The sequence below is a fragment of the Microchirus variegatus genome (assembly GCF_963457635.1).
Source record: "Microchirus variegatus genome assembly, chromosome: 17".
Classification (NCBI taxonomy): Eukaryota; Metazoa; Chordata; class Actinopteri; order Pleuronectiformes; family Soleidae; genus Microchirus; species Microchirus variegatus.
Window position 1 is genome coordinate 7,443,348 of NC_139818.1, and position 16,348 is coordinate 7,459,695.

At 39.1% G+C, this 16,348-nt stretch overlaps 1 protein-coding gene across 1 annotated transcript; it reads left to right on the forward strand.

Moving 5' to 3' along the window:
• Positions 1-1,041: 1,041 nt before the first annotated feature.
• On the forward strand, positions 1,042-15,362 carry smarcd2 (SWI/SNF related BAF chromatin remodeling complex subunit D2; the record flags this gene model as incomplete). The annotated part of the gene is made up of 13 exons (XM_083904360.1): positions 1,042-1,194; positions 3,259-3,461; positions 4,754-4,796; positions 7,211-7,333; positions 7,750-7,869; positions 8,552-8,647; positions 9,981-10,082; positions 10,171-10,332; positions 11,053-11,150; positions 11,375-11,510; positions 11,611-11,733; positions 13,187-13,288; positions 13,390-15,362. 13 exons carry the CDS (start codon positions 1,042-1,044, stop codon positions 13,441-13,443), a joined length of 1,515 nt encoding a protein of 504 aa, XP_083760486.1. The 3' UTR covers positions 13,444-15,362.
• Positions 15,363-16,348: the final 986 nt, after the last annotated feature.

The window sequence follows — 16,348 nt, forward strand, 5'->3', positions numbered from 1 at the left end:
TTACAGATGGTAAACAAACACCTTTGTCACCTTGTAAAGATTACTTTAAATGTATATTTTACACTAGGAAATCACAGATATCGTGGTGAACATTGAGCAGTTGAGAGTTGAGAAGCATTGACCTCAAATTTTCCTCCACATTTCTGAAGTAAAAGTATTTGAAGCTTGACATTAACGAAGTGGGAGAGGTCAGGAACAAGAATCCATAGCAGGTTGAGAGTCACATTTAAATGAATATACTGTAAAGTAAAAAATTGTCATGATGAAATTATAGTAAAAACTACAAGTCATCAGTTAATTAAGCAAAGTGACAAGCTAACTGATTCATACGTTTGTTAAATGTGTGTATAATAGTTTCTGGTTTCTTTTTAAAAAAAATCCATATCACAAAGAAATTATCAAAACTCAATAATTGTGTTTCATTTGAGGACATTTTCATTTGTAGGTTTGGGAAATCACATTTTTCAACTTTTTTTTCTTCTTTTGATATATTATGAACCAAAATATTGATTAGTTTAACGAGAAAACAATCGTTAGCAGCCCCAACGCCTCTTTTTTTTAAGTTTGTTCACGCCCAGAGTAGAAAACTTGTAAAAATATGATTTCGGACGCCCGTAAAGGCAACATGTAGGACTGAGTGTGCGGGCAGAGTCAACTTATTTCTTCGCTAAAGTCGCCTAGTTTGTCGTTTTTCGGTTATTGTTATGTTTTTCCATTAGTCTTACAGTGAATGAGCAGCTACTCGGTGATGTCCACACTTGAAGAAGATAAGGGGAGGAGGTGACAGTCGCTGCTGTTGTCGGACTCGGTTCAATCAAATCCCGGAACTGAAGTGGAGGAGTGGGAGAGGAGCTAACGTTAGCTAGCTTTTTGTTGACACTGCGCGCTGTCAAAGCTGAGGCTGAGCGCCTCTTAAAGTTCCTCTGAACGGAACACTTTGTCACTTGTAGTAGCAGCGTTCATTTAGCTGTCTGCTGCACGTGTGTTTGAATCGAAACTATTTTTAAGAAAACAACTTTTAACCACTTGTGAAGCTAGAAGATGGCATCAAGAGGAAGCTTCACGGGTCCCCCGATGAACCCGGGTTTGAACCCCATGAATGTGGGGCATTCGGCGGGCATGAGGATGCCAGGACTGCCGCAGCCTCTGACAGGATACCCCCGCAGCATGAACCACTCTCCCCAGTACCTACAGGTTAGTTTTCTGCCCCTTAAAGAGGGAAAGTTGGCACTCACGTGGATAATGTTAACTCTGGCTGTTCTTGATTCTTATTACAAACACATGTGGCTTGTAAGAGTAAAGGCGACGTTTGACTTAAATGAAAAGTACGGGGTTAAAATAAGTCACATTAGATATCAAAACATTAACGAGCACTTGGCTCATCAGTCTTAAAATATCAAGGTGTTTCCACTTCCGCATTAGACAGCGTAATTACTCACTTCCATAGTTATACCATTATAGTAGGGCCGCAATAACGAGTCGAGTTTCGATTACTAATCGTTTACTTAATGGATTGCCAACCATTTTGATATTGCATTAATTATTTGAGTAATTTTTTATATAGAATGAAAGCATGGTGACTGTGTTGTGGTTTCTTTGCTTCTTTGTGACTGTAAACTGAATATTTCAAACAGAAAGACATTCTAGGAAGTAGTCATTACAAAGTTTGGTAATTTAGACCATATCCTGCTTTTATTCATGATGAACTTGAATTTGATTTGAGGGGCCCTCTCCCACCACCTAGGAGTCACCCATGCTTGACTATTATTGATAGAAATGTAACTATATTATAGCTGTGTAATTTACTCCAAATCAATGTCACTTTTTTTTACATTAGCAGGCAGTAATTGCTCATTTTTAATTTGCAATATTTATATATTTATATATGAATATATCTAAATGTGTATATATATATATATATATATATATATAAGATATGTGTTACATTGTTTTCCTTGCCACACACTTTTGGGGCCCCTGGTGATCATTAGTGGTGTAGTGAAATTATTAAATATCAGTATTTAATAATCTTAATATTTTTCAAATTCATGTAGCAGCAGATATAGATATGCATTTTCTTCAATGTTCAAAATAAATAAACATAACAACTGTCCAAGGTGTACCCCCCATTTTTCATTTCAAAATTCCATGTTGCATTTTTACTACAAAGCCTATGATATGGCTAGCACATTGAAGTAAGAGTCTTGATACAGTGCCCTATGGTGACTATAGGGGTCAATCTTTGGTTAACTACTCAAATTGATTCATGGATGTTGGGTAAAAATTTGTGGAAAAGTTCTGAATATGAATTGGTAAAAATGTGTGAAAAACTGGTTGGACTAACTTTTGTGTGCGTGCTGAAACTCCGCCCTCAGCTAAACTCCTGTCAGTTAGAAAACAAATATTAGTGTATTATCAGCACCATCTGTGGGAGTTGAACTTGCATATGTGTTATCCCAGTTTTGCCACCACCATCTGCAACTCTGTGTCCTCCTTTAGGACTGTAGCTGACATGCTTTGTTGCAGTTGTCTTGTTTTTGTCAGTTGGAGGCATATGGGATCAGATATTTGCTTTGTAATTGGAAGACCGGGCCAAACAATGCCTGCAGCAGTGTTGACAGTAGGCATAGGACAATATACTGTACATTTCATGTGCACGGGTGGAAAATTCCCAGTAAATAAACAGAAACTTTCCATCGAGCATCAGAATATGATTATTGTTGCTTTATTATATACTTCACCTTTTCTCCTTGAAATCATCTGTAAAATAGCACCCAGAGACGCCGCAGAACCTTCTTCTTCTTCTTCACAGCAGATCACCTGCCTCCATCTTGTCTTCTCCCTTGTGTCCTGAACCTTCTCTGTGGTCTTCCTCTTTTCCTACTGCCTGGCAGTTTAATCTTCAACATCCTTTGTCCAATATAATCACTATCCCTCCTCTGCATTTGACCAAACCTTACTTTATTGGACTCATGTCCAATTAATTAATTATCTTTCATTATGCTTTGTTTATGACATTAGAATCACATCGTATTGATATCATCCTATCTCATAATCTGTCTGTCGTGAACCAGTAATAAAGCACCGTTGTATGCCTGCTACATTTGGAATGTAGGCAAATAATATGCATATAGGGGTGAATGTTCAGCATATTAAGTAAACAAGAACATGCTAGTATTCAAACAATTGAGTAATTTAGTATTCAAACACTGTTATGAAGGTGAAATTATATCTACAGCTTCCAATCCTTGTCTACAGCGCCCAGGGATGCCACCTAATAGGGTCGGGGGCCCCATGGGGTCAATGGGGGGCCAGCTGCCGGGTCCTTCTTTTGGTGGTGGGAACATGTCCATGCGGCCAGGCATGGGGCCTCTGAGCATGGAAGCTTCAAGGAAGCGGATCCTCCATCAGCATCAACAACAGCAGCAACAGGAGGCGATGGGAGGAGGCCTCAGAAGAGGGTAAAGTGAAGAAGTGAGAGTGTTTTTATGTGTGAGAGGAGGAGTGAGGGAGAGGAAGAATGCTGAAGATCATTGACTAAGACAGCCTGGCGCCAAATCAGAGAACGGCAAATTTCACAAGTGTGTTGATTCCTTTCTCAACAAGTGACGCATTTTTTTTTTCCAATGATAATATATTGTCATGCTTATTGAATGACTCCCGGTTCGTGTGTAGGTTTAGGGGAACTGGAGGTTAAAACTTATATTAATTAATGTATAATCACCTGAAACTAGGGGTTGGAATCACAGGGTAAATCATGATATGATATGATACAGGATACACAGTCCTCGATAGGGGTGGGGAAAAACATTGATTCTTAGATGCATCGCGATTCAGACATGTCCAAATTCAGACTTTTTAAATGTTAAATAACATAAAATAGATGGTACAAAAAGGCGGAATTCCGATGTGCAGTGCGCCGTCACCCATCACTTAATGGGGAACACATAACAAACAAGCATGGAGCTGAGATACAGCTCCGTATAACAAAAACTGTGGACAAAACAAGGCTTCTTAAAACATCATTTTGAGTTTTGGAAAATGATGATCAATTCCTTGCTTTTCCTTTCCTTTATGGATCAAACAAATGATCAAATAACCAGAAAAGGATTTTAAACAGAAATAATACTAGAACACATTTTAATTTTGTAATTTTTTTTATTCTTGTTGGTAAAAATGTATTTAAATTACACGTACGAGCAAAACAAAACTTGTCTTGACTATAAACTGTAAATACATCATACTTATAGGAATAGGATAAAAATGTAGTTCATTTGTAGTGTTGCTGTAGCTCAGTATCTCATGACTGACATGTGCCTCCAAAGCAGCAGACACTAGTTTCTATTTCTGTCTTTAAATGACTTATAAATGTGACAGTGATGTCAGGCTTTTATCCACAATGACCCTCTTGTTTTATTTTAAGAAGGTTCACTTCATAACAAGCTCCTCAGTATGGTTGAGTTAGTGTTTCAAAAGGCAACACGCACCATCACCAATTCTCTCTAAAGAGCTTTTAAAGTAAATGGAGACATAATGAGGGAGAACTGCATAATTTGATTATAGAGACAGAGCAGCTTTTATGAGGCCAGTAGCAATGATGAGAAGCAGACCGAGATACTTATTGAAGGGAGGTAATGAAGAGCTAGAACTGGTCAAGATGTTGTCATCAAATTTCTAAATATTCACAGATCGATGTATTTCTATTAATCAGTCACATACTTAAATGAGTAATGTCTTATGTCTTCACCTCCAGGTCAAAAAGACGTAAGATGGCAGACAAGGTTCTTCCGCAGAGGGTAAGCAGTTTTTTGTGTCCTTATTCTCATTTTAGGTCTTGGTCATACTTCACATGTCTGTGTCATCCATCCACGATTGTCTGTGATGGATCCTTTGCAGACGTACACATGCTTTGAAACTATGTAAACTATAGTGATTTGATTTATCTGTCAAGGATGCCATTTTGGCCAACATCAGAATCTTCTTAAAAAGGGAACCAATCAAAAATTCCTGGCACGGTAGAGTGGGGTTTAATGTGATGGCGACAGAGAAGTAACGTTGAGCAGCTTTTATAAAAATCCAACATTTTGGCTGTCATTTGATTTGGCTTTTGCTCTCCATTTTAAGCCAATCATTGGTCTGATTGGTTATAGGTCTATCCAATTGCGTACAGAGGCATTTTCATCTACTTATTGGTCATGCCTCTTAAAAGTGGGAGGTGTCTAAACCAGGGATTAAAACTTACTTTTTTCACCACCGTCCCGGAAACGTCCCGAAAAACATTTTGAATCGTCCTGAATCGTCCCGAAAAATCTTTTTTTACATTTTGAGTTGTTACTTACTGATAATATTATAAAAACATTATGTTGATAATAAATAATGTATTTATTTCCAGACTAGATTTGTTGAGTTGTAGATGACAACCAACACACTCAGTCACAGAACTGTGGTCTACCGGACCTTCTGCCACCACTCCACCATTTAGTGACTGCATTTAGTGGGTTGTAGTCATCATGAGAAGAGCCATGCTTTGAGATTTGCATGAGGCTGTTTAGGGCTGTCAAAATTACTCAAAAATGACTTTTGAAAAAACACAAATATTCGAATATCTGTATTTGCGCATGATATCAATGACGCGCGCATCTGGTGTGCGCTGCATCCGCTGCATCTGGAGGCTTTAAATCAGCCAGACTGTCAGGTGATGACAGCATGACGTCAATAACAGGACGAACTAATACAACCAGACATAACTACTTGTAGATGTAGTTTATTTAAGTTTAAACATATTTCACAACATATTACCTACACAAAAATAAGTAAATGAACTAATGACCAAGAGCGCTGATCTCTCTCACTCGCTTGCGCTCTCTCTCTCTGCATATACTGGTTTACAGGATTTCCCCCAGAAAACCTGCTAAACCCGGCGGCCCACGGCGTTTTTGTAAAAAAAAAAAATTAAACGCAGCCAAGTTTTGCTTTTGCGCAGAGACTTTCCAGCGTTTAACAGGTGATGTTCCACAGTGTACTCGCTCTGTTTCGACCGCCGAATTATCTGTGCATCCCTAAATATAACATCTTTATTGACAAGAACGATGTAACCGTAATAATGACGCACTTGATAGTGTGACTTGGGTTTCAATCAGCACCTGGACATGCGTGCGCTGCGCTGATTACATGGGGGCGCATGCGCTCTTGTTCCCCGGTATAGAAAAAGCCGTGGTGTATAAAAAAATCTATTTTAAATAAATAAACAAGCAACGCTAAGCCTGGCGGGGCTTCATTCAGTGATTGAAACAAACATGTCAACATTAATGAAATGTTTACATGCAGTGCGGGCGCGCAAAGCAGACAGCAGCGCTGCAGCTCGAGCGGCGCACAGTGAGAGAGGAGCAGTCTCTGCGTCTCACTGAACACAAACATGAGCGCGCAGACATCTACCTTTTCACATAAGTATTTCACACCGACCGCGAACCCGTTCTGGTTCACAGAAAGTGTTGAAAATTAAACAGAAAAATGGAGTCAGTCAAAATTCTCTTTCATCCCGTGGTCGTCCCGAGAGAGAATATTGATCGTCCCGATGACAATTAATGACGTACCCGGGACGACGGGACGGTGTTAATTTTAATCCCTGGTCTAAACCCTTCAAATGGGACTGAGATGCAGTCTGGCATTAGCCAGGCTATTAGTTCCCAGCAAAAACTGAAAAAATAAAAGAAGAAGGAAGGCCAACATGATGAATCTTCTCATCGTCAGCAGTTGGTGCATGCTGGACTGACAGATAAACACACTTTTCTGATTTAATGGAAGGAAAGCTTTCGGAAGCTCATAGTGATTTGACATGTTGCTACTGTCGTGATAACTTTCACTCATGTTGTACATTGAGCAATACCCACTGTTGATGACATAGGGAAGAGGAACTTATTGTTTTTGGGACAGTGGGTTCATTAGCTATGAACACCAAGGAACCATGCCAGTCCTTACTGGTGTAAAACTTCTAAAAGAATAGTTGAGTGAAATATCAGATATTAAACTTACATGGACCCTCAAGTTACTTGGAATGGAAACATGACTGTGTATGTGCATGGGGAAATGCTTGGCCACTGTCTGCAGATATGGAATGCAGGAAGTATGACCAAGGCCTCATGTTTAACCAATTTGCTGATCTGTATTCTATTAGTACTCTTACACTAGTTTCCTACCTTTGGCTTTTCAGATCCGTGACCTAGTCCCCGAATCCCAGGCCTACATGGACCTTCTAGCCTTTGAAAGGAAACTGGACCAGACTATTGCCCGAAAGCGCATGGAGATTCAGGAAGCCATCAAGAAGCCTATTATGGTATCTCCTCATAGTCGTGCATCATTATTATTTTTTTTTTTAACGTAAACCTTTCTTTGAGTATGATAAAACTGATTCCCGGTCAATCTCCTGCTGCACTCAACACATGTGAACAGCCATAAGCTTATTCTCAGACCTTGTCCAGGGGTCCGTGTCTCAAAAGGCTTTTAAAAAATATTTTCCACTGAAGCCCTTGTGTTCACTAAACAAGGCAATCAGAGATGGCAGACTTCACCCCATTCTCGCAACAAGCCTCTGGCGGCCTCTGTTGGTCATATTGGCAAGTGCAAGTGTGGAAGCACAGACAGACAGACACACAGAGCCACTAAAAACTCCCTGAGGTGAAGTAATAAATTAATGTGGATGTAAAGTAAGAATCCGTTTGAAGTTGTGATATCTCTTTGCCTGTGTCACAGCAAAAACGCAAACTCAGGATCTACATTTCCAACACCTACACACCCAGCAAGCCCGAGGGTGAGGAGGCAGAGAAGGTGTCCTCCTGGGAGCTGAGAGTGGAGGGCAAACTCCTGGAAGAAGTACGTGAATAACATGGCCTTTTACATCAGAATCTTCTTGCTCTGAGTATTTCACAACACTGTGGTCTGACTCCCAAGTATTTCTGTCTGTTTCTGTTTCTGAAAAACTCCAGTCAGTCACTCAGCTCTGGCTGGCCTATGTCCTTGGCTCAACCACGCACCAGATGTGTGTTTACAGCTCTTCCCACTCCACCCCATGATTCCCCTCTCTCCCTTTCTCTCTTTCTCAAACACACACACTCAGGCTCATGTTCTCTTTTGAAACAAGGAATTGAAACCATTGGCCTTTACATTCCAAGAGCTGAATGTACTCCCCTCTCTCTATCAGTTCCAGCTCAACTCATTCATTGTGTAATCACAAACGGACCACATGAAGGAGGATATTTTTTTTCTGTTAATTTATCTCCCCCTCGCTTACTGGGAGTTTTGCCTGGAGTAACAGTAAAAGAGAGAAGGGATGTGAGGGAAAGAAGGGAGAAGAGTTGTGTTGTGCAAACAGTTTGACAGGGAGAGGGTGGGGGTGCAACAGCTTTTTCTCGTTCTCTGCAGTTCTTCATGCCTTGCCATCTCCAATGTGGTCAGAGTGCAGCAATGCAGCCTGACTCAGCACAATAAGGAGACACAGATACCAACCTTGTTGCTCTGTTTTTCACACTTTTTTATATATGCTTTGTGTTTCTAGCCTGGCAAGCAGAAGAGGAAGTTCTCATCTTTCTTCAAGAGCCTGGTGATTGAGCTCGATAAGGAGCTCTATGGACCTGACAACCACTTAGTTGAGGTATTGCACAATGAGCATTTAATGCAAGCAACAGTTTAGATTGCTTCTGATTCACAAGCTACAGCCTTGAGGTGGAATTAGTCAAGCTCTTGCTCTTCCGTCATGAGCCTCTTTGACTGTCTGGGAGAGAGGGCGTTACCAAGAACACATGTTTAATCAAGCAGTTTCAATGTTTCTAGCAGAACTCGCTCAGATGGCTACAATTTTACAAATAATCAAAACCAATATTGATGCATCAGAGTTCAGATGTGTCCTGGAAGCATCTCCTGTAGCCACATATGATTGGACTTTTTCTCCCACTGTCTGTGTCCAATTACTGTACATATGATGTCATCTCTGTTTTATTCATTCATTTATTAATCAATTACATTAATGTCAACTATTTTGATAATCGATTAATCAGTTGGAGTGTGTTTTCAATAATCGAAACAAGCGCTCTGATTTTTCAGCTTCTAATATGAATATTTTCTGGTTTCTTTGCTCCCCATAACAAAGATGGTTTGTGAGCAAAACAGGACATTTGAGAACATCATCATTTCTAGGTTTGGTAAATATCGATAGAGATTATTATTATTTTATTTTATGGGCCAAAGAAGTACTTTGGGTATGAAATTATAGCTGCAGCCCTGCTTTGTATCAGTGTGAGTGTCAGGACAGACAAGAAAGAGGAGAAATTAGAGTCGGGCATCTGGAGCAAAATGATTTTCAAATATTCAATGGTATTATTCACTGAATATTTGATGATACTAAACACTAGTACATGAGAGCTAGTACAAAATAATTGTGTGTGTGTAACAGGAGCAGTTAATGAGATGAACATTTCATGAATTCTGCAAAAACGCACGCATTCGTTTTTTTGGGAATGAAAATACAGCACTACCAAAATGGAAATAGATCATGTTAAAGTGGATCAGACATGTGATAGCACCAATCCAGGAAGTCATGATTGGATCCGGATGTGCTGTCTCGGATCATCAGATATTGCAAGTTTAAATGATATATTTTTATTTCGATTACTTGTGTCCATGTAAATATGACTACTGTTACACATTTCGGTCACTTCAGCCCATTTTACACAACTCAGCAGCAACTGAACCATTTTGATTAAACAGTGGTCAACTCAGAAAAGGTGTAGACTCAAGTTCGCTCAAGTGTGCGGTTACTGCCGATCAAAGTTGGAACTGTCAAAAACATGCATCTATTGCAGACTCATTTGACCTGGATCTGTTCACTTATTTAAGTGAACAGATATGGTTTTGTTAACATTTCACAAATCCAAACTAAAATGTTAGAGAAATTAGAAAAATAACATAATTCATATTTTATCTCACAGTGGCATAGAATGCCCACCACTCAGGAAACTGACGGTTTCCAGGTTAAAAGACCCGGTGATGTGAACGTGAAATGCACCCTACTGCTCATGCTCGACCACCAGGTATGTGCACACGCCCACATACTTATCCACATTGTTTGTATCGGTGTTTTATTACTTGATCAAACTGGTTTTTAACTTTTTTTTCCAGCCACCTCAGTACAAGTTGGATCCACTGTTGGCTCGTCTGCTGGGCGTGCACACACAGACACGGGCCAGCATCATGCAGGCTCTCTGGCTCTATATCAAGAACAACAAGCTGCAGGATGGTCACGAGAAGGAATACATCAACTGCAACCGCTACTTCAGACAAGTAATAAAAGCATAAATCTCATCCTACATTGCATCAAAGTTTCAAAATGCCTTAAAGCCAGTAAGTTTGATTGTGTGAGGTACAACCATATTGTCAGCGATTGCAGCGATGTGTGCACCCTCTTGGGGCAAGAAGCACCCTGAGACACAGAGTCTCGCTCTCAGCTTTCGCTCTGTTTTCCGCCAGCAGGGACACAAGGAAAAACAGATTTAGCCAGTTAACAAAAGACTCGTAATAAAAGCTATGTAGCGTCTGTTGCTCTATGAACCACTCACTCTCCACACCAACCTCCATAGAGAAAATCAGCAATTTAATATGACAGCACGCATAATTGGTTGATCCAGTCCTGACTCTATCGCTAAGTGCAACTGTATTATCTTGTGCCTTCTGTGTTTGAATTCCTTCATTCTATTTTACTGAAGTGACTCCGACTCAAACTTATCAAATAAGTGTTTTCAATATGATATTGTTGGTTTAAACTCCATGTCTCAGGCTGATTCTTTGCACATGAGGCATGCACAGTGCAGAACCTCATACAACCACACTAAAAAACAAATCAACAACAGATCAATCGCTTTCAAGCACTTTGTGACCGTAAAAGACTTAAAATGTGCAAGATTTTTATTAACGTTTTCATGTTTGTGTATTGAAAAAGGGAAGACGGAGCATAAACTTTCTCAGGTCAGACATGGTCTGTTTTTCTATCTAAATGCTTTTCAGATCTTTTCCTGTCCTCGTATGAGGTTCTCTGAGATTCCCATGAAGCTGGCAGGTCTGCTGCACCACCCTGACCCCATCATTATTAATCACATGATTAGGTATGGGAGTGTTTATCATCATCTCTGGCCCCTTTTGCCACATTTGCTCGTGGCCTTATGTTTTACAAGATTTAATTTTCAATCAAAATTGCATTTCCCTCTGCACTCTGTTTAAAAAATATAAAACAATGTTGAAAAATAAACAGTATGTACATTAGTAGACAGACAAGAAGACCTTAGCTTTACTTTGCAGTCAGTCTCACTCCTGTGTTGTCTCTGAGCAGCGTGGACCCCACAGATCAGAAGAAGACGGCTTGTTATGACATAGACGTGGAAGTGGACGACCCGCTGAAAGGCCAGATGAACAGTTTCTTGTCCTCTACAACCAACCAACAGGAAATTGCTGCCCTGGAAATGAAGGTAAAAGTCAGTCATTATTTTTTTTTTCTCAGGAGAATTGTCATAAAGAGAGAAAATAAAGGTGGTATATATTAATGTACTATGATAATGTTAACTACAGATCCACGAGACGATTGAGTACATCAACCAGCTAAAGACTGAGAGAGACTTCATGCTGAGCTTCAGCAATAATCCTCAGGATTTCATCCAGGACTGGCTCAAGTCCCAGAGCAGAGATCTGAAGGTATCATCCACATTCTGCTGCCAATATACTATACATAGTGTTTTGTTCCCAAGTTAGCACGTTTTCTGTGTATTTAAAAGACGCAACTGTACTTCCGGGTTATTGAAGCAGCTAAATAAATAGCAGCTCCTCAGGATGTACCGATAAGCTGCTCGTTCTCTAAATGTTCCATGCAATATGAGTTGGTGAAATATGCATGAGAATATAGAATATACAGAAGTAATAGTATTATAGTAGTAGTAATTTGCTGCCAGTTCCCCTGGCACTAGGGCAGATTTGTTAAAGAATCCATACAGTAATGCCAAAGATGTTATACTCACAAAATTCCTCAACATACGCTCAGAAATGTCCAGATATATCAAGCCGTGCACATGCCAAATCCTGTGCATCCTTCTGTTATACATCAGTCTGAAACTGAGTGTACAATCTGTACTGTTCCTATGTTTTATTCAATTTGGATATAGGAACATACTTCATAGGTAAAGAGAAGGAAAAAAATATTAGAATAAAAAAATAAATTACAAAGGGGGCCACATGGTTGGTGTAGTGGTTTGCAGTTTTGCCTTTGCAGCAAGAACACCCAGGATCGCGACACGGTCAGATCAAGGGTCTTTCAGCATGTTCTCCACGTTCTCCGGCTTCGGTAAATTGGACACTGTAAATTGATCATAGGTGTGAGTGTGAGAGTGGATGGTTGTTTGTCTCTATATGTGTCCCTGTGATGGACTGGAGATCTGTCCAGGGTGTACCGTGCCTTTTGCCCCAAGTCAGCTGAGATTGGCACAGCACCCCCTGTGATCCTTATGTTGAGGATAAAGCAGTAGAAGATGGATGGATAAAATACAGGGATATTTGCCACAGATATACACTAGCTAAATGCTTGCTGCTGCTGCCACCTTGTGATAATAGATGCACCACAAATTATGTCATCATCGGAGTTGAAACAATCATTTTTATTTGATAAAACATGTTTTGTATCTTTTTAATATACCACAAATAGTCACAGTAACTGATTTTTATACTGATATGCTTATATATGCTCATCCCTAATTCAAATCTATTCTCAGTGTCACTTGCTACATTCACTGTCACAAATGCACCATAAAACTGCCAAAATGCAAATCACAATAGAAGAAAACACAAGAGAGCTCTTTTCGGTTTTACAGTTGTTGCAGACAAATTTAATTCATCTAAAACCTGATGATTTGGAGTTGTTGAAGCCAGAATCCAGTGAAAATACAGTATTATTTTGAACATGTAGCCAAAATTAGCATCAGTTTAAATAATATGTAATATTAATAATAATTTACACATTGTGTGCTTGCTTAGTGAATCAGTAAATCATGGTCTCGAGTATCAACCATTAGTGAATAGCAGGGTTTATGTATGATATGATATACTGGATTCATGACATTATGGTTCCTGATTCACAATACTTTCCCTCTTTTATTAGTTGATGACAGATGTGACTGGAAATCCAGAGGAGGAGAGGAGAACTGAGTTCTACCAGGCGCCCTGGGTACGAGAGGCAGTGGTCAGATACGTTTACTCCAAAGTAAGCAATCACGCAGACTTCGTTTAAATAATGTTCTGTACATTCTTGACAGAGTGGATTATTCTTTGTTTTTATAATTTGCACTCTCTTTTTTGTTTAAGGTGCAACAAAGAAGACAGGAGTTGGAGCAGGTGCTGGGCATCCGTCTCACCTAAACACAGTCCAGAGGAGGTCCAGCCAACTTGAGTTAACGTGTCAAATGTTGAAGGGATAACTCAGGCTTTTGAACTGTGGTTGTACGAAGCACTAAAACACAGCCAGTGTTGTGCATCTTCCATTCACCTGGAACCCAGAATTTCAGCCTTGTAACAAAAGGGTTCGCCTTATAAACTTTGTGAACTTCTCCCTCTCCTGCACCCAAGGCCATTGAGAAAATCAGCACTTTTATATCACAACACACAGGATCCACTGCTGCCTCAGTCATTGAAGTCCTTTGTATGGATTGACTTAAGTTACACAGCATATGACCAGCAGTCTGTCTGACCATAAGCTAAAAACAAGTATTTTCTCTGCAGTTTGGTGCAGGAGAGCAGTCTTGTATAAAGTACCTTAAAGGGATACTTGAGTAAAAGTGCAAGTATCTTACCAGAAAATAACTTTGGTAGAAGTTGAAGTCACTTTTTATAATGTTACTTAAGTAAACGTCTTTATGTATATAAGTAGTATAAGTATGTCATATACTTATTAAGTATATAAGTATATGACATCTACTCTACTTAAGTATCTAAAGTAATTTTCTGATATAAAATGTACTTAACCCCATGTTGAAGTGTGTGAATGGGTATGAAAGATGTGTGAATGGCTGAATGGCAAAACTAGAGTAAAAAAGCAGCTCATCAAGACTATAAAAGCTCAGAAGATAAGACATAGATAGTTAGAGGAAATCTAGTAGAGTAAAAAGTACACCAATTATTTGAGAAATTTAGTGTAAGGTAATTAAACATTGCTAGAAATATAAATAACAAAGTAAAGCACAGATGTTGTACTTTAGAACAGTAACAAGGCATCTGTACTTCATTATATTACAACACTGCAGGAGAGTGAGTGGTTTACAGAGCAACACAAATTTCAGCGTCCTGTTGAAAAAGGCTGTGTAATGGCAAAATAATGTGTTAATCACTTCTTTATTAGGTGAGCCCTTTGTTAAGCAGCAACTTCACTTCAAAAGCCGAACTATCCCTTTTTAACTTTAACTCTGTTCAAATTGGAATTTGACTGGAAAGGCAGAAGCTTATGTTGCAGCTTCTGCTCACAAAACCATCCTCACTAATATGAGAAACCAGCTTGTGCCTTTGTTCTTCCTTTAAAGAGTTTTGAGCTTATTTACATGTTGATGTTTACATGTCCTTACTAATATCACATTTGCTTTGCATTGTATTTTTGGTACACTATGTTAAAAACATTGTGAGCATTGATGCTGACTCTGTGTTCTAATAAAGCCATAACCTTTAGCCTGCTAACCTCTCAATCAAGAGGAGAAATGGTAGAATTAAGCATTTCCTTTTAATGTATCAGAATCAGAATTGGCTTTATTGGTCAAGTTTATACAAGGAATTAAAAATTCCATTCGATTTTTTTTTTTTACCTTATAAAGGAATGTGTGACTTATCTATGGACCTTGATAGTAAGCTGTTCATGTTGATGGTGATTTTGCAGATTTTGGTGCTGTTTTCTATAGGTGAATTTATCATTTGAATTGAAATATTTCTTGGGGTTTGCTAGGAAAGCTCTGTTTTAGGAACATTACTTGTACAAAGAGGGGAATCCACTCTGTTGAGCCATAATACAGCAGTTATTTGTACTTCTTGAATGTTTACATGTTGTGTTTTCTTTGTTGCCGGGTGTTATTATTATTACTGTGGAAGAGGAGCTGTGGCAGGGACAAGTTCAGCAGTTTTGCAACTTTTTTTGGTTGAATCCTGTTGAGGTTTTTTTTATGAAAACATTTCTCCAGTTTGTCGAAAACATTCCATATTGTCAGATTGTGTTTTGTGACAAAGCCTCTTTTGACAAAATGTGTGTGTTCTTTTTGTACAGATTCTTTGTAAAACGTTTACATGTGGTGTATCAATCAAAGGCCTCTATCTTTTATACATTTGGAGTATTTTTTACAATAAACATACTTACAAATGAGTCTTCTGTTGTCTCTTTTTTTTTAATTTTTACACTCTTATATTTATGTTACTGTTTCCTAGGTCAGTTGTTAACATTTTATCCATTTTATTTCGAGCTGACTGGTGCAAAAGCCCTATCATATCCTCGCTGATTGTTTTTTATTCACTTACTATTTTAGTGAACGTTCGAGGGCCTTGTCATGCATACAGCTTGACCACAATTGTTGTGCACATCAAGACATGTGAAAATTAGAATCTGATCTGATGAATTTAGTTAAAAACACATTTTCACATTTTGTGTTCCCACTAGCCCAGCAGCGACATATGCCCAGACACGTCACCCTCACCTTCCTTTGATCTGTTACTATAGCAACCATGGTAAAGTATGTTTGCAGGGCTATGTTGAGGAGCTTTGAACTGTGATGAAGAAGGGTGACAAGAGGACGACAAGAACTGTGATTAAGAACTTTGAACTGTGGACAGCAGCATCACATCTCCTAATGTAGGGAATTATTATCATTAATTGAAGAGGGAGGAGGAGGAGGAGGAGGAACAGCATGCAGCAGGCATCCAACCAGTCTCTATTCTTTTTCATCATCTTTTCAGGGCTAGCCAATCCACGATGCTAACCCGACAAGGCAGTCGTCGCGCCACCTGCCGACACATGAAAGTATGTTTTTTTTTTGTTAACAAACATTTTGTTGTGGTCTAGAATTGCTATATTCGCATAAATAACACATTATTGGTGGCCTATGTCGGGATGTGGGGCCCAGTACAGTACCCATTTCTCCAGTGCATCCAGTACTGGTTGTAGCTACAGCATATTATTATATTAATAATTGGAGTAATGGTACGGATATTAAATATTGCAAATTTAAAGCAGGCCTGTAGATGGCAATGTGCGTTTTTTTACATTTTTATTTAAAAAAAAGTCCCTGTCGGAAAC